General features: G+C 39.0%; 1 protein-coding gene across 2 annotated transcripts in view; it reads right to left on the bottom strand.

Moving 5' to 3' along the window:
* The window catches only part of LOC308513336 (uncharacterized protein), an 84343-nt gene that overhangs the window by 24115 nt on the left and 40969 nt on the right, over window positions 1-19259 (bottom strand). The window contains exons 1-2 of one of the 2 annotated variants that reach the window (XR_013995528.1): window positions 15104-15892; window positions 8859-8915 (exon numbers count right to left, since the gene is read on the bottom strand). Coding sequence is in view for 1 of the 2 variants with exons in the window: in XM_081083288.1 (XP_080939414.1) it covers window positions 8859-8915 (57 nt within the window). In the remaining variant the exon portion in view is untranslated. Of the gene's footprint in view, window positions 1-8858; window positions 8916-15103; window positions 15893-19259 lie in introns of those variants that run through there. The other variant, XM_081083288.1, reaches the window with a different exon arrangement.

The raw sequence follows: 19259 nt of genomic DNA, 5'->3' as shown, positions 1-19259 counted from the left end.
AACAACCAAAATAATAATAATAAATAAAGAAAAAAAAACCTTAAATTTCCAGAATGCTCCCAAGAGGGTGGTTCCTCCTGTGTGGAAAACATGTCTTAAAATTAAAAAAGGAAAAATTAAGCCAGACCATCTCTTGGTGCATACCAGTCAGAACTAATTTTGCTGAATTAAGCTTTAGCATGATCAAGTCCTTGGTTTACCCAGAAACTCAGCACTGCATTATCTGCAAATGCGTTGTTGAGGATGCTGTTCACATCCCAGAGGGTCTTCCATGCAGACTAATGGGATGCATTTATTTCTGACTCAATGCTGCCCTACTTCAGCTTCTCCTGAGTACTACTCACTTTGAGTCATGCATCTAATCAAGTTGACTGCATGACATGGAATGCCTTGTATGCACTAACTTCATTCTTGATTTTAATCTTATTTTCAATTTTCTTGCCTCTTTTGCTTGTACCACTTCTGTGTTGAAGAGCCAGAGTTGGTGTATGTACTGAATTAAGAATATGCATATTATGACCTGCTGAATGAGGAGGCAGGAGCTACCCATCGGAGTGGCAGGTAGCTCCCTCAGCATTGAGCTTCCACTTTGGGGAACTGATACCCACGGGGTTGTTTAGATTGAAGGCTCAGTTCAATACACACCATCAAAAGGAAGTAGAGTCTCAAGATATTATTACAGATTCCAGAATCAAGGGGGCGTAGTTTAGGGGGGGAGGAGGAAAGGAAGTCTTTTGTCCATGTCAGCAGAAAGCAGGAAATAGGCAGAGGGGTAGCAAGCACCTATTACATATGCCATGGTTGGGGCAGAGGTCACTTGCTTTTTGTGGGCTTAAGTGATTATTTTAAAAGGTACCCTGGGAAAAGTAAAACATGAACTTATGGCCAGCATCCTAAACTCAAGTCCTTATCTAATTGTCCAGACTCTGGGTGTGAATAGGATTATCACACTACAAATGCTTAGGCAGCAACTCAGAGAAACAACTTTGTATTTTCAAAAGTTGTTTAATCATCACAGCTTCATGCATGTATTGGTCTTTAAAATAAATATTTCTTCCCTATTGGGACAAAATAACTCGATTTCCAGTTTTAAGACTGCAGTCTGAATGCATGCTACATTCTCTACTCCTTGCACCAAATCCCTAGAACTATATATATTCATAACCGCGGTTGTAAATAAGAAAGGCCCCTTTGGTGCACCCGAAACTGTGAATAAAAAGCCACTAAAAAGCAGGGACCTTTGCAGGTGATGTCTACCCAGGAAAAACACCAGAGAACGAGTGACCCAGGGATATGGACATGGGGCTATGGGGTGGGCAGTTGGTCAGATTGATCTTTCAATATCATCTTATATTCCATACTAATTCGCTACATATCACCAACTGGACTTTGGTGAATGGAAAATATTATCTCTGCTTGAAATTTGGTGTCAGAGTAGCAGGGCCAGATGGTTCCCCAAGGGAGGATTGTGAGGAGAGATTCCTTTTTAGATGTAGTAGTGAGTTCTGTGTCCTCGGGGAAGAGTGGGTTTCTCTGTAGATTTTCATCACCCTGATGGCTTCCCTCGATTGCCATCATGAGCTGCTCAGACAAAGATAGAGTCAATAAGCCATACTTCAGTAACAACAAAATTGATGGATAGGATACAGCTTCATACTAATGAGTATTTTGCTGTGTATGTATCTTGTAAACCACCTTAAAATATTAAAGTGGGTTATAAACCATCTTAATGGTGTGATTATTAGTCCTATCTCTCCACTGATGCAACTATATATAATGGTCACATTTTAATCATCTTCCTCCCTCCTCTTTTAAAAATCTTGCTAGCTCACCCAGCATGTCATCATTTGATTCTAATGTTTATTCTATCCTATTTATTAATACTAGGTATAAGTAATTTTAGGTTTACTTTAACATTAATAATTTGAACTGAACTTAAGTCAACTTTCCTATACTGGAAGCATCAGTAAGTCCTGATTTAGCAGAATTTCTGCAGAGAAATACACCTCTTCCCAGTGAATAATAATATAATAATATGCTGCCTGTCATATGCTAAAATGATGCAATTGACCAACTGTCGGGAAATGCTCTCTGACATATCTTCTAACGATCATGCTGAATTACTCTGCTGGCTGTAGGTTGTAGGAAAATTTTTCTCTCTGTGAAGTTAATTGGCTCAGGTAAGGAACAAATGTACAACCTTAGTCCCATAAGCATCATATCCTCTAACCAAGTGAATTGCTTAAATGATGTTTATTACTATTTCATATAATAATCTATTGTTTATTAAAAGCCAGATGCCACTGCTTTCTGCATAGCATTATCTTCAACTATCTTGGGAGTTAAGGAAAAGCTGTGGAAAGATAAAAAAAAATCTGGAATATAGGAATGGGTAATGGAATGACGTATAAATAAGCTTTAAACACAGGCACTGAAATTCATTCAAAAGCTTTTTATCCCAATTTAGAAAAAAATAGTCGTGTTGGTTTCCTTGTGTAAAAGGTGAGTTATTGAGCATTTAATGTAGTGATATATGAAGACTCAACTGTATTGTTTCTTTTCTTGAGTTTATAAGAAGCATGTCATTTCTCCTTGGGAGGTGGGAGATCTGCTATTGTATTCCTAAAAAGTCCAGGAAAATGAATAGGTTTTTTTTGTGGTGCTTGGCTGTTTGATTGTCCAGTACTTAATGATATCACACACACACACACACACACACACACATACACACACACACACAGACCAGAGAAAGAAAGGCTGATTTTGTCTTTTGTTTGTTTGTTCAGGGGCTAGAGAAATTAAGGGTTGACTTTTCAGGGGACAAGAGAGTGCCTCCGAGAAGGGACCATGGGCTGACGGCTCCTTTGGTGGGTGGAGACCAGGGTCTCACTAGAAAGTAGAGTCTAGGAGGTGTCATAACTCCCAATGGTATCTGGATGGGTTTCAGGGAGGTGCACTAAGAGTTGTCATATGGGGACCAAAGTTAAGATGGGCGGTGATGCATGATGCTACCTGCAGAGCAATCCACCTTTTTGTATATGGATGGGCATGGTGAGCACCTCAGCTGTGATCAAGATCTCTTCTCCTTTGATTCCTCAGGATTGTGTAAACTTGGGCTCTTCCTCCTTAGAGAGGAAAGGGAGCCATTTAAAAAGACTGACATTGCTGACCATGGCAAATGGGGTCCAGAGTTAGATTTGCTTTGCTATAATAAGGACAGGTGACATTTCCTGGGCACTTTGAGTGTGAGGGGCAACCAATTATATTAGCATGCACACCTGACCTGTTCACTCCTTGGAGTTTCTAAAGGAATTAGTGTTATACCTTGCTGGCCACATCCTTATTCCCTTTAAACTCCTATACATACATACAAAAGCATGAGAAAGTCTTTTTATTTTGTGGGAACTCTAAAATAGGGTCAATTGACTTTAACTATAGTATATTTAAACCGACAGTTATATTAATAATGATATGTTAATAAAATTACTTCTTTTTTTTAAAAAGAATATATTCCATTGATTTTTTACAGAGAGGAAGGGAGAGGGATAGAGAGTTAGAAACATCAATGAGAGAGAAACATCGATCAACTCCCTCCTGCACACACCCCACTGGTTATGTGCCCGCAACCAAGGCACATGCCCTTGGCCGGAATCGAACCTGGGACCCTCCAGTCCACAGACAGACACTTTACCCACTGAACCAAACTGGCCAGGGCAATAAAATTACTTCTAATTAGTATAAATTCAAGTTACAACCTGTAACTTATCATGTAAAATGGATTGTAAACCTCATTGATGATTTGTGAATTTCCAGAAGCCAACTAGTAATTGTTTGACTTACCATTGTAAAAAAAATGTACCCAAGTGAGAAATAGAGTCATCATATAAATATGCTGAGGCTGGCATAATTGACTATGCCATGGAGTTGGTATAAAATAGTCAAAGGGCTCTAACATAAGGGGGGTGGGTGGTAAGACAGACATAACCTCTGATTGAATTGGTGTGTGATTCAGAAACTACAGATTTTTCCTAATATTCTATAAAGGAATAATTAGCTAAAAATATGAGAATGGTACCTAAGATTAATGATAACATCAATAAGCTATTTGAACACAATAGGCTAAAAATGAACACATGGAACATAGCAATTAAGCACATTTGGCTTAAATAAAGCACCTTTATTTGTCAGGAAAATTACCCACTGTGTTTATATTTCCATTGGGAAATATTTCTTGGGATTGGGGGCAACTAAAGTATTTCAAAAATAGTGGGAACAATAACCAAGTTAAAAATACTTCAGAAAGGAAGGAAGAAAGGAAGGAAGAAAGGAAGGGAGGAAGGAAGGAAGGAAAGAAGGAAGGAAGGAAAGAAGGAAGGAAGGAAGGAAGGAAGGAAGGAAGGAAGGAAGGCAGGCTCCTGGTCATGATTAACAAATTTTAGTAAAATAAAAGAATGGACATTAAGAAAAAAAGTATTATATATACATCAAGAGAGTAGTGAAAACTTGGGTGATAAACAGCATGGGCTTATACAGAACAGATCATGTCAGACATATTCAATTGCATTCCTTTGATTAAATTACAAAGTGGATGAAAGGAATTCAGTAGATGTAATATATCTGGACTTTGCTATACCATTTTCTTTATGCCTTATGAAAGCTTACTTAAAATTTTAATTAAAATTAGCTTAGCTATTTACACTGAAATAAATAGCCTGAAATAAACTCATTAAAAAAAGGGGGAACGAGATTTATTAGCAATATATAAGTTGTGAAAAGAGGTGGAAAGCTCTTGAATGGGCACTGGATGAACAATTAATCTCTAAAACCAGTGAGAACTATTTAAAGAATAGAGAGATGAGATGCTAATACAGCTTATAGAACAGAATGGCCTTCTCAAATATTACAATTCAATATTCATTTTGAGGGATCTGGAAAAAATGTTTTTGCAATATGAGAAATGACACAGGTTACTGTCAATTTATAGATGCGCTAGCAAGGGATTCTCTGGTCTGCCACCACCTGACGATTTTGTTCCTAGAAAATCTTTAGTAATCAAAATGTGTTATAGCCCTAGCTGGTTTGGCTCAGTAGGTAAAGCATTAGCCTGCAGACCGAAGGGTCCCGGGTTTAATTCTAGTCAAGGGCACATACCTCAGTTTCAGGCTCCTCCCTTGCCTGGGCCCTGGTCAGAGTTTATGCAGAGATTTTTTCTCTCTAAAAATCAATGGAAAAATATCCTCAGATGAGGATCAAAAAAAAGAAGAAAGGTTGCGTTATAAAATCTATTGTGTGAATGAGAAAAAGGGCCTTAGGTCCTAAAGAGTTTGAAAATGGCAATAGTAAAATTGTATTTTCTCGAGGAAGTTTAATGAATGTTGCCTTAGATCCCATCTAGGTTTTGGTCATTAATAATGGTCTTTATGTTCGTGCACTGGGTGGGGGTTTGGGGGGGTCCCTCAGCCTGGCCTGTACCCTCTCCTATCCAGGACCCCTCGGGGGATGTCCGACTGCCTCTTGCAATCCGGGACTGCTGGCTCCCAACTGCTCGCCTGGCTGCCTGCCTGATCGCCCCTAACCCCTTTGCCTACCTTCTTGATCACCCCTAACCACCTCTGCCTGCCTGCCTGCTTGATCACCCCTAACTGCCTCTGCCTTGCCCTGTACCCAGGACCCAGGATTCCCTCCTCTGGCCAGTCGCAGGCACCTGGGACCCGGGCTTCCCTTCATCTGGCTGGCCACAGGCACCCAGGACCTGGACCTGCTTTGCCTGGACCAGCTGCAGCTTCAGGGGACCACGGGGCAGGCGGCTTGTCCCCTTCCTGGGCTGCAGCCCCAGCCGCTGGCGCCTGGGATCGTGGGGTGTGCGGCTTGTCCCTCTCCTGGGCCACAGCCTAGCTGGTCCCCATTCCTCTCTCAGGAGCTCATTTGTGCCTGGCTGGTCCCCATTCCTCTCTCCCCAGTGTTGACTGTTTGAGCCATTATGGCATGACAGCATGAGGGCATGATGACTATTTGCATATTAGCTCTTTATTATATAGGATTACCATTAACCCTATCTTTAGCACAGTGCTCCCATACATTCTTATCATCCTCATTATCCCTACTGTTATAAAGAAAGCAGCTGTTCTAACAGTTGCTTCAATTTTTTTTCTTACATGAGTATCTTGGCACCTAGACATGATCCTGATATAACTGATAATCTGTTTTGCAATATATCAATCACATCAGATCCAATTCAGAACATGAAAGTTCACACAATCAAATAAAAGCTGTATATAGAAGTAAGTTGGTTAACAACACACCCAAAATGCATCTCATTCAGGATAACTGGCTTCAATTTTCAGTAGCTTCCACTAACTGTGAAATCCTCTGGTGCTGTAGTATAGTGATATTCTAACAGATTCCAGAGCTCCCCGCTCAGAGCCCTCTGCTTTCCTCAGAGTGGCTGATTGTAAAAGCTTTCAGGCCATCCTAGCAGAAAGACTTATTGAACTTGTCAGGATAGGGAGATGAGTTTTCCCTCTACTCTCCTTGCTGTACAATTCCCTGCAATCCCCAACATATGCTTATAAAAGTTACCTCTGCTTTATAAACTGCTAAAGCTTCTAAACCAGAAAATATGGTAATGTGTTAAACAGATATGTAGTCTTTTCCCTCCAGGAGCACAAAACTCTTTTTAAGGCAAACATACTGTTACTATGAATCACGATTCTGTTTTCATCACTCTACACAAATGTAATTGAAAAACAACACACTGGGATTATTTTAGGACCAAGAATTAACATAAATTGTGCAAAGAAAATGGGTAACAGAAATGATATTGTCATTTTTGGGATTTGGGCATTTATCAAAACTTGGAAGTCAGAACTCTGTTGCTTCTATAGAATTAATTCACATAGTAGGCAGAATTTTAGCTGATTTAGAGTTTTAACTGTCTTTTGAGAAAAAAATTAAATGTACATAAATATGTCTTTTTGACAACCAAGAACAAGCATGAAAATTAAAAAGGGAGATATGGAAACACCAACAAACATTTCATGTTTGACTAGTCATTGAGATGGTCCCTAATTTGAGATCAGGTTTTTACTGGCCTATCATTCATCTATCTATCTATCATCTGTCTATCTATCTATCTATCTATCTATCTATCTATCTATCTATCTATCATCTATCTATCTATCATCTATCATCAGCTATCTTTCTATCTATCTATTTATCTATCATTCAAATCACACAGTCATATTGCATAGTCAATCTCCAAGTTCACAGAGGTGGGATACATTATGCAGTATTTACAAAATTTACTTGTCCAAGGAAGCCCTCCTTTTGGAGAAACATCAAGTTTAATGACAGTTCTGTTGCACAACAGTTTGGGAAACACAACTCATTCAGTTTTCAACCAAAGATAAGAGTGGCCCATGAAGTCATTCTTGACTTAGATGCCTCTGTCTTTTAAAACCAGACAGGTGGTTTGCTTAGAGTCCAGACAATGCAGAACACAGGATTTCCAGGTAAACAAATTTTATGATCTTTAGTTGGTTACCCCTAAAAAAACCAACCAACCAACCAACCAGCCAACCAAACAAACCAACTACTAGTTTTTTTAGAGCACAAGATCTTCTGAACACTTGATCACTTCCTTAGTGAACATGCTGTTCACAATGAAGGTAGTGAGTTACATGTGACTCAGGAGGTACCACTTACATTAAAGTGTTAAATGGGGTTGGCAATTAGAATGAGGCTATGGAATGGTGGACAGGGGGTTATGATTATATAATCAGACGTGGAGTTGAATTTTTGTGCTATAGGGAGGACTTTTATTTTGTGTAGGAAAGCTAATTGATGTGTCTGTTAGTTGTGCCAAGGTAGACCTCAATACCTAGTCTGAATGGGAGCTATTACTGGAAACAAAACTATTGCTATTTATCTACTGAGGAATAAAAAGAATTTGTGAGTTGTCCATGATTTTTCTTTGAAATATAACTGAAATTTTGGTTTTACTCAGATATGGTGAGGCCAGCAGATCAGGAGCTGATTGCCATTGAAAAGATAGTTTGTTAAAGCTCCCAAGAGAGAGGGCTGCAATGCCATGTAGTGCCACACGAGAAGCAGTGGAGCCAGTGAGTAGGCAACAGAAGCAAGGGGAAAGCATGGGTAAGAGCCTTTATTGTGATTTTCCATGGAATATATGGGTGAGGCAGGATAAGCAGCTGAGCAGGCCTTGGATTGAACAGTAGGAACAGTTTTGGCAGGCTCTGCACTATACGGGCCGTCCTTAGTTTAGTACCTGGCCCAGGGTACTCAGGGCAGAGGAATATTGCCTCCTGGTCTGAGTTTGAGCTCTGGATTGGTGATTTGCATATTAAAGGTGCACTTCTGGGACAGTAGTGAGGCCCCAGATGCGAGAGCTTCAAGAATACAGAAAATAAAGAAATTGAGTTAATTCAAGACTCTGGAATGCAGAGAAGATCTGGTAGTGAGAAATTTAAGAACTTTGTCCCAGTACCCTCTGCTCTACCTGTAAGGTTCTAGGGAAGCTCCCACCTCAGAACCTCTGCATTTGCTATTCCCTCTTCCTGGGCACTCTTTACAAACTTATCTCCATGGCTTCCTCCCATGTTTCCTTCAGATCTTTATCTAAATAGAACTGTTACATTAAATCATTCTTCCACCACCTTCCTTAAAATTGCACCCCTCCCAACAGTCCCTTTACTTTACCTGCTTTATTTTTCTTGATAACACCACTCTCTAACATACATTTTGCTTGTTTGTTTTATTATCTCTCTCCCATAACTAGAATGCCAGCTCTATAAAAGTGGGGGTAGTTGTGGTTGTACAGTAAGTAATGTTTTACTTACTGTTGCATCTCCATAATCTTGAACAGTTCCTGCACATGCTGGGTACTTGATACATATCTGTTGAATGAATAAGTGGATGAGCAATGATGTTCAACATTCAACTTAGAGCTCTCTTATGTTCTCTTCAAACCTCCAATAACACTCTGTTGTACACACAGCCTTGGATTATGGTGCTTTGGACAATGAACCAGAAGAGTTTATTTGGGATGAAATTGTGTAGAGAGCAGGTGGTATGTGAGGAGGAGAAATCACTGGTGGGAGCAAGAGCAATAATTCATAGCAAAATTGAAGAATAAGATGTATCTAGAAGAACTGGAGGCAACTTCATCCCATTTCTCAAGGGGACAAAGATGGATTTGGATTTCCCCAAGCATGTGGTATGGGAAATTCAATCATTTTACCTGAATATTAGAAAAAAGTGACCTCAGATGACTAGAGGGTTAAGGTAACTATGGGTTACAACGACACTGCAAGATAGTCTTAGTTAAAAGACAGAAACATTTAAAGAAAAACAATAATAAGAAGCATCAACAAGAGAACAAGAAAGCCCACTGCATGGAAGAACGTATTTGCTAATGTTATCATTGATAAGAGTTTAATCTCCAACATTTACAGGGAACTCGTATAACTTAACAAAATGAAGATAAACAACTCAATCAAAATATGGGCAACGGACCTAAATAGATACTTTTCGAAAGAAGACATAAGGAAAGCCAAGAGACATATGAAAACATGCTCAAAGTCACTAATCATCCGAGAGATACAAATCAGAACGACAATGTGGTACTATCTCACACCTGTCAGAATGGCTATCATCAACAAATCAACAAACGTAAAGTGCTGGCGAGGATGGAGAGAAAAGGGCACACTCGTGCACTGCTGGTGGGAATGCAGACTGGTGCAGCCACTGTGGAGAACAGTATGGAGTTTCCTTAAAAAACTAAAAATGGAACTCCCATTTGACCAGTGACCCCACTTCTAGGAATATATCCCAAGAAACTAGAAACACCAATTAGAAAGAATATATGCACCCCCATGTTCATAGCAGCACAATTTACCATAGCTAAGATCTAGAAACAGCCTAAGTGCCCATCAGCAGATGAGTGGATTAAAAAACTGTGGTACATCTACACAATGGAATACTATGGTGCAGTAAAAAAGAAGGAGTTCTTACCATTTGCAACAGCATGGATGGAACTGGAGGGCATTATGCTAAGTGAAATAAGCCAGTCAGAGAAAGTTAAATATCACATGATCTCACTCATTTATGGAATATAATGAACAACATAAACTGATGAACAAAAACAGATCCAGAGACAGAGAAGCATCGATCAGACCATCATACCTCAGAGGGAAGGTAGGAGAGGGATAAGGGAGAGAGATCAACCAAAGGACTTGTATGCATACATATAAGCTTAACCAATGGACACAGACAATAGGGGAGTGAGGGCATGAGTGTGTGGGGGGGGGCGGCAATGGACACATATGTAATTACATAAGGACACATATGTAATACCTTAATCAATAAAGAAAGAAAAAAGAAGCAATCTGACTTTCTAATATAAGTACAATTCATAGAAGAAAGGAAGCACATTGATTTTCATTGAAGAGTAAGGAGACAAGGCCATTACTAGTGTCATTCTCAGCAGTTCCTTGGTGATGTTTTCACTGCATTTCACTGATATGCAGGAAACACAAAACCTCACCCTAAATTTTCATAGTCTGTGAGTCAACATTGCAAGAACATGTGCAATAATGCAGCCGCCCTTAGGTAAATTAAAACACCACTATGGTTTCTGTTTGGGAGTTATTCTCTTACACATTTTTAAGATTCCACTTTGCAGATATTTTTTCCCCAGTCAATGCAGTATTTGCTTTGTTTTGTCATCTAATTTTTCAATCACCTACTTCCAGCTGATAATAAAAGAAATGAAAAACATTCCAAGTGTATGCTCAGGTCTGTGTTTGTATTGCCAGTTGTAGGAACTACTTGTACATAATAATAGTAGATCATTTCTCTGAACTGAAGGCAATTTATGTTTATTTGTGATGTGACAAGTCTACTATATACCTATGGAACAAGAACACTAAATTTTATTGTAAGGCTTTCTGATGAGATACAATATACTTCAAACATATTTTAGTATATGCGAATAAAATAACTTTTTTCAGTAAGCGATACAGAGAAAATATTTAAATGTTGAGTAAGCCTTGTAATTTTTATGTTCACAGCTTTGTCAGAAAGATGTTATCTTCCCAGCAGCATCATGTTATCAAAGATGCAAACCTTAAATCAACAGCTGTTACACCTTCAGCAAGTTATGAAATCTCCCTGATTTATAGCAAACATTTTTTTTCATTTCTTTTCTCAGTCAAGCAGGAAAATTAAGGTTATTTTCATGTAAAAGTTACACACATTGTGGCTTAGTATTGCACACAATCCACATCTCTTATCTTTTAAATTAAATTGCTATTGAATTGAATGTGATCTGAGGGCTCTTTTTTACTAATACCAGAAACACTGTTAGTAAATAGAAGGTAGAAACATTATTTACATAAAAATAAAGAGAAGCTAACACAGACATAATAATAGGAATCATTTTTATGATTTTCATGATTTGCATTTTACTGATAAAGCAGAACAAAATGAAAATAAAAGCTAAAGAGATTTGTGGTAGTGGAGGAGAGAAATGCTCCAGCTTCATTTCTGTTGGTTTTAGCTGCTCTTTTAAAAAGTCTACTTTGCCTTAAATGGGTCAGAGAAGGTTACCTTCTGGTGAATTTAGGTAACTAATACTTTTAAGTTACAATCCACTCTTTTTTTAAACATACACATTTAACTTTATCATTGTCATGGAAAGCTTGATTTTATAAAACACAAAAAGTCATTAAGATTTCCTTATCACCAGAATTTAAACCGGAGAAACAGTGACAGCTTTGGAAGTATAAATTATATACATTAAAATCAAATAATTGGAGTTTTTTTCAATATGGAAATTGTACAAATGAAATAAATGGCAAAGGATCTTTTAGGAGTATTCTGTTAGAGCTAAGAGTGGCAATTCCTCAAATTGTTTGCCCAAATTAAGAATAACTAACATGTATTAAATATTTATAATGCAGTATTTATTGAAATGTTTTTTATAGAGCAACTACTATAATGCTGATAACTCTGCAGAGCTAAATACTGTTACATCCCCATTGTACTGATGAGGGAATGGACACCCAGTGTATGGCAGAGTGCCCAAGGCCTTAGATGGTGGAACAAGAATTCAAATCCAGGTCGTCTGACTCATCAGAAAGAAGCCTCAGCAGATGGAATTTTCAACATTATGTAACCTGGGCTCCTGGTCACAGGGAAGAATGTCTCTGGAGAATTCAAGCATCCTCTGGAAGCAGCAGACGATACTGAAACTGTCACATTCTTGATAAGGGTAGTTTGCTGACACATTATGGGTATACGAGGTTTATTTTATTTGTCTCATATGCACAATCACAGTGGCTACTATGTGCCAGTCACTGTTCCAAACACTTTATAAATATTAACTATATGAGATAGGTATTATTATCTCGTTTTATACATGAGAAAACGGAGTCATGGCTTAAACCAGTGGTTGGCGAACTCATTAGTCAACAGAGCCAAATATCAACAGTGCAACGATTGAAATTTCTTTTGAGAGCCAAATTTTTTAGACTTAAACCATATAGGTAGGTACATTGTTATTAACTTAATTAGGGTACTCCTAAGCTGGCCTTTGCTAAAAATGTTTCATTTTATAATAATAAAGCCACCAACACAAAATAATTGCAATTCTTAAATTGATGACAAAAATACAGGTAGGATTTACAGCTGGTTGGAAAAATACAGGTAACTTTATGCTTCGAGTAGGTACTTTTGTTACCCGAGCACGATTTGCGGACGCGACTAGCACTAACCACTGCACATTGAGACTGCCGACTGACTGGCTCACTCAACCCGTGCATGAATTGCTCGCGCCTCCCCTGCACTGCATATCTGCGGCCCCACCTGCGCTGGCCATGTCTACCGTCGCCCCACCAACCCACACCCCCCACTTCTTCTAATGCCACTTCTTCAAAATAGATTCGCCCAGGCCTAAAACCGACTTCAGCGCATGGGCCACAAAGTTTCAATCGCACTGTACGTGCGCGCCCGCACGTGGTATTTTGTGGAAGAGCCACACTCAAGGGGCCAAAGAGCCGCATGTGGCTTATGAGCCGCAGTTTGCCGACCACTGGCTTAAACCACTTGCACAAGGAAATACAGCTAATGAATGATACGGTTCTGACAAAAAGAGTTTGGCTTTATAATCTGCACTATTAACCGCACTGCACCAAGGCTGTCTTGTCTGTCTCATCAGAAATTGCTTTAATAAACCACCCCAAACTAGTGGCTTACAACAAGCATATACTTCTCTTGCTTACTGGTCTTCCAGTTGACCATGGTTGGGCTGACCCAGGAAGGGTGCAGCTGGATGGCTCTCCCACAGCTGTGGGTCAGGTGGCCTTCGCTCCAAGCTGGTGGGTTGGGTTCAGGTCCACTGCATGTGCTGCTTGAAGGGCTCAGTCTGGAGAGCAGCAGCTCCCCAGGGCATGCTCCTCTCAGGCAGTTCAGCAGAGCACCACAGACAAGGCCAACTCCACAAGCAAATTGAAGGCCTCTACTCACCTCACATCTGCTAACATGTCATTGGTCAAAACAGGTAATGCAGGAAGTAGATTCTTCCCACATGGGATGAAGAGGGTAGTGAATGCTTCCTGAACAGCAAGCCAAAAGATCACTCTCTACCCTGGTTACCTCTCACATTTAGGAGTGGGCTGTGTATGAGTTAAGGTTACTCTAGCCATGAAATTAGATAAGCTCCCAAATTTCCCCCAAGTCTCAACTGTTTAACACAATGGTCGGCAAACTGTGGCTCGCGAGCCACATGCAGCTCTTTGGCTCCTTGAGTGTGGCCATGAAGTTTCAATTGCACTGTATGTGTGCGCCCGCACGTGGTATTTTGTGGAAGAGCCACACTCAAGGATCCGCAGTTTGCCGACCACTGGTTTAACACAATGATAGTTTCCCACATGCTTGGCATTTGAACAGTAATTCCAGAGGCTCATTTATGGACTCAACTCGGTCCCAACCTAGTATCCTGGCTCTACCTTCCTCTGGGTTCTCAGGGACCTCTCCATTCAGCTGACAGATGCAGAAGAAAAATGGTCAGTTGGGCATGCAAGCTTGCTATGCAGGCAATCTGGAAGTCACATTCTTTCTATTGGCTAGAATTCAGTCACATGGTCGCTGCGAGCTTCAAGAAAGGCTAGGAAATGAGAGAGAGTTGCAAACTCAGAAAGGAGGATAGATGGATTTGGTGAGAGCACCTAGCCAGCCTATGTTATGGATGGCAAAGTTCTTTTGAAAAGGCAAAGGCATTCAAGTGAGTGTACAACAAAGCCGGGGTATTTGTGCTTCATGTTAGCACATTATAGCTGGCCCAAACCAGGAAGGCTTGGATAAAGTTAGTCTATTTCTAAAATGAAGGTAAAAGTCTTAGCATACAATCATAGCTTTATGATAGTGGATCCGATAAAATGTTGGCATTTTGTGTGCCTGGGTGGGCAGTGGTCAAGAGAAAGAGAGAAAGCCCTTTCTACTGATTCCTACCTACAGCTTGTCCTGTAAAAATGAACCGGAGTGAGAGCACATAGATTACACCAGAATGAAGCAGTAAATATGTACAAATGGGAAATTTTGAAGTCCCAGAGCAGAGGATGAGTCTTTTGAGGAAAATATGTTGCAATGGCATGATTTCCCTGGAGTCGTTTTTTAGAACAAACATTTCTCTGCAGTTTTATGAAAGCGCGCTGTCTTTCCTCTAGGCTTCAGAAAAGCCACATCTTCCCAGTTCATCGTCACTTTTTCTGAGGACCACGACCAGTTAAAACTGCATGTCATCACCTAACCTTGTAATTTTTCCTTTTGTGTATTTTTACAATAAAATTACTCATAAGAGACAGGTGGAAGATGAAAGATTAAATCTAGTCTTCCAAAGTGCCAACTCAAACTCAATTTTGAGGCAGAGCTGCAGCTATACTATGAAAACAAGAATTCAGCTAAACAGGTTATTCATGATATGACTCACCAATTACTAATACAATTATAATGACACTTGTTACAATGAGAAGTTCAATTACATTACAGCAAAATTACTATAAAATACAAAATCGATGTTTCTTACCTTTTCATTTTTTAGGGATTTGAAGCATCTACTGGTAAATCATATCTGGTAGCTGTCAGTTTTCCATCATTATTTATGTCGGCTGTATTATTGACATGAAAGCCAGGTTTCCCTCGCTCCCCTTAAAACACTTAGAATGATTGTTTTCGAATCTTGATTTTTGACAAGTACTTTTTGTGTCAAAAACATATTATGTCATAGCATAAGTCACTGCTTCAGTCCCAGCATGCATGCTTTTCTAAAAGGAGATAAAATCTGTTAGATTCCTTTGAAGTGAAAAACCCATTAAAAAAACAGGATGAAAAAAAATTGTCAGCTACATATCACCCATAACATTGTAGTTCAATTTATAGTATTTGCTTTGCACAAGTTATACAGCAAATTTAATGGGGAATGTGGATGAGGGATTTTGTGTCTAAAACATGATAATCATAATGACAATGCTAGTTATAAGAATTTGTGCTTTAATTGATTTTGTTATTTTCCTGGGAATTTCTGTATCTTGTACCTTAAAAAAGAAATTTTGCAATGTTGTCAAAACTTAACTAGTATTGGCGGTTGTTGTTGGTTTATTTGGTTTAGGTGGCCTTGAGAAATCTTTTCTTTATTTTTCTGTCTCTCTCCTCTTATAAGTAACACTGTTGGTTCATGGGAAAGAAGTATTCCCTAGCATTAAAACAGCCGGTACCTCAATATTCATATTTTTAAGTTGAAATAGCACAGTGAGATCATTGTGGATAGAAAAGAAGGAAATAAATCAGCATGTGCAATATTATCATTCACTTTACATCGTGAAATACAAATATAGCTGCCATATTCTAACACTCACCATAGGTAAATTGAAAATATATATCACTATTTAACATAGTGAAAAAAGAGAGAGTATTTATGACTATGGGATGTATAGTATTTCAGTAAAGTGTCTTATTAAAGCAAAGTAAATCGACTACTGGGTAGTAAAATTGCAAAGAGCTTATAAAAGTGCTGAATCAGAGTCTTAATGTATAGAAAAATATCTTGCACATTTAGAACAAACAACATATTGGCGTTTATTAATTTTTGGAATAGGCTATAGCATTGTGCAGCATTTTAAAAACACAAAAAGGTATCAAAGTGAATTTTGATGTGGGAAGAGTCGTCTTCAGTGGCAGGAACTTCCCAGCAGTTCTGACCACAGTGATGATTCTGGGTGGTGGGAGAGCCATTGCAGTACCTCCTCCTCTATTTCCATAGTGCATGTGATTCAAGTTGGGGTCGAAGAACTTTTTTTAAAAAAATTACAGCTGGGAGCTAGAAGAAAAAGCACTTCTACAGTCAGTTTGCAATATGAGAGAATAAGGTCAAAATACAGCAGGAGCAGAGCAGAGAAGAAAGAATCTTGTTTGTGATTAAAATCCTGTGTTGAGGCTCTAACAATCCCAGAAGCTACTCTGCTGAGGTTTGATCCTGCATTTCTGTGAGACTCCACAGCATCTTTCCAATAAATATTCCCTCCTATTTTTCCTTATTTCTGGAAGTTCAGGTTAAATTTTTATCATTTTCAACCAAAGGAATAAAGAAATCCTGTCATATTATATAATTATGTATGTTTATTTGAACAAAATATTTAAATTAAAACTCTAACAGCCTTTAAGACTAGGATAATACATTTTAATTAGATAAAAAGGCATATTGGATTATGTGGCTTCAAGGAATGTTTCATAGAATATTTATTTTTTCCTCAAGGCCCCCAAAGATACATTTTGTATTTTATTTTGATATCTAGTGAGAAAACAAGTTTCCAGGCATTCATTTGTACATTCACTTATCCATAAATATTTATTGAGAACTGCTTTGGACTAGACACTGTTCTAGGTGCTGGGCTGTGATATTGAAAATAAAACATGCAAGATGTCTGTTTTCATGGAGCTTGCATACGTACGGGCAGAATACAGACCATAAACATAGTAAGTAAGAAAGTAATAGAGTGTATCAGGTGAAAAGAGCCATAGAAACCCCCCCCGCCCCCATACAAGACAAAGAAAGAAGGTAAGTGGGGCTATGATTTTAAATCAGGTGTCAGAGTCCTCGGGGAGAAGTTGAGACTGAGCAGCCTGAGAGATGATGCAGAGACCCACAAATAGGGCGACCATCTGACTTATCAGCCAAATGGGGATACTTTATGATTGTTCCTGTTTTGGGATAGCAGGCACAAATGGGGACCCACTTGGGCAAACCAGGATATATGGCCACCCCAGCTCTGTGGGCATTTATCTAGAAGCAGAACATTCCAGAGAGAGGAAAGAGTAAGAGCAAAGGCCCTGAGGAAGAACTGGATATGTCTGGTTCAAGGTCGTGGCTACAGCCAAGTGGAGATGAGAGAGAGAGAGAGAGAGAGAGAGAGAGAGAGAGAGAGAGAGAGAGAGAGAGAGAAGAAGAAGAAGAAGAAGAAGAAGAAGAAGAAGAAGAAGAAGAAGAAGAAGAAGAAGAAGAAGAAGAAGAAGAGGAGGAGGAGGAGGAGGAGGAGGAGGAGGAGGAGGAGGAGGAGGAGGAGGAGGAGGAGGAGGAGGAGGAGGAGGAGGAGGAGAAGGGAAGGGGAGGGGAGGGGAGGAGAAGAGAGGGGAGGGGAGAGAAGGAAGAAGAGAAGACAGCAGAGCATTTCATTAGGGGCCTTGAAGGCCATGGTAAGAACCTTGGTTTTTATTCTGAGTGAAATAGAGTCATAGGAGTGACATGGCCTAACTAGTGTTTTTTAAAAAAATAGAGTGTTAGTGGCCAAAAATACAAGTAGGAATTTCACTTACAGGCCATTGTAATAACCCAGGTGAGAAAAGATGGTGAGTGGTAGTGGATGTGGGTGGAAGTAGCAGAAAGTGGTCAGATCTTTGATGTATTTTAAAGTTAAAAAGAACAGCTTTTGCCGATGGGTTTGAAGGTGGAATATGAGGAAGGTGACAATGTCAGGAATGACCCCTGGAAGGTTGCATTTGCTACTTCCTGAGATGGGAAAGATACTGGGAGGACCAGGTTTTAGGAGAAAAGTTGTGTTAACTATTGGCCAGGGTAAGCTCTAGGAGTCTATTAAATATCCAAAATAGTTTCCCAAAATAACATCAAGAGTCTATCACCAGGAAGAGGAAAAAAAAAGTGTCGAACAGATCAAGTCTGAGGACATAGCAGCCACCACTTCTTGTTATGACAGTTCTAGTGAGCCTAAGCTGGCATCCTAGTGGCATTTCTTCTCTAAATTCTCCAAGTCTGTTCTTTCAATAATTAGGTGTACAATATGGCTGCTGTTTTCAGAAGCTGATTTTTTTTTTTTTAAGATTGGAACTTTGGCATATCTTCTGTTCTCCAAAAGTTCTTTCAGTGCTTTGGGGTGTATTAAATTGTAACTCTTATAAAATCTATATGTTCTTTGAGAAACTACTCACCTGGGGCTTCTGTTTTCTTAAAGTTTTTTTACACTATTTTTCATTTTAAAATCACTTATTTGTTCTGTTTTATTTTAGAAATGGTAAGTGTGCCTTGCAGAATATTCAGGAAATACAATGCATAGCAAAAAGAAAATGAGACTCCTACATCTAGAAATAACAATTGTTAACATTTCAAGTGTATGCCCTTCTCATATTATTTTTATGCACATATGTGTGTGTCTATATATCCATATATCTATTTCTATATCCACATATATTTAACTCTAGTGGAGTTATATAGTACATTCTGTTTTCAGAACTCACCATTTTAATTTATATCAGGTCATCTCCTTGACAGATAAAATAGAGGCATAAAAGCAATTAGGTAGACAATGCTGTCTGTCATCTAATCTTACACCATCTGTCCTTAACAGAGGGCTTGTTGCTTCCTTATATTTGCTCCAAATAACAAAAAAGTAAGCGAAGTTTATTTTTCACACATCTCAGTTTAATCTAGAATTATCCATCGCTGAATTTCTAACAGATCTAAGCCACTTTCTTACATTCATTTGTCCTTTAGTTTATGCTTATCATGGTCACTGCTGGTTGTGTATTGAACACCCGTTCTACCCATTCCCTAAAAGAACTCCTTTCTACTTGGTTGAATTATACTCATCTTCACCCTGCACTCCCCTATATAGGCAGCAATGTGCCTAATACATTCCACTACTTTTTAAATTTTATTATTTGAATGAACATAC

Source organism: Myotis nattereri, assembly GCF_964212035.1.
Source record: "Myotis nattereri genome assembly, chromosome: 2".
Taxonomy (NCBI): domain Eukaryota; kingdom Metazoa; phylum Chordata; class Mammalia; order Chiroptera; family Vespertilionidae; genus Myotis; species Myotis nattereri.
The sequence above is the reverse complement of the archived record's forward strand: the minus strand, read 5'-3'. Positions and strand labels throughout refer to the sequence as shown.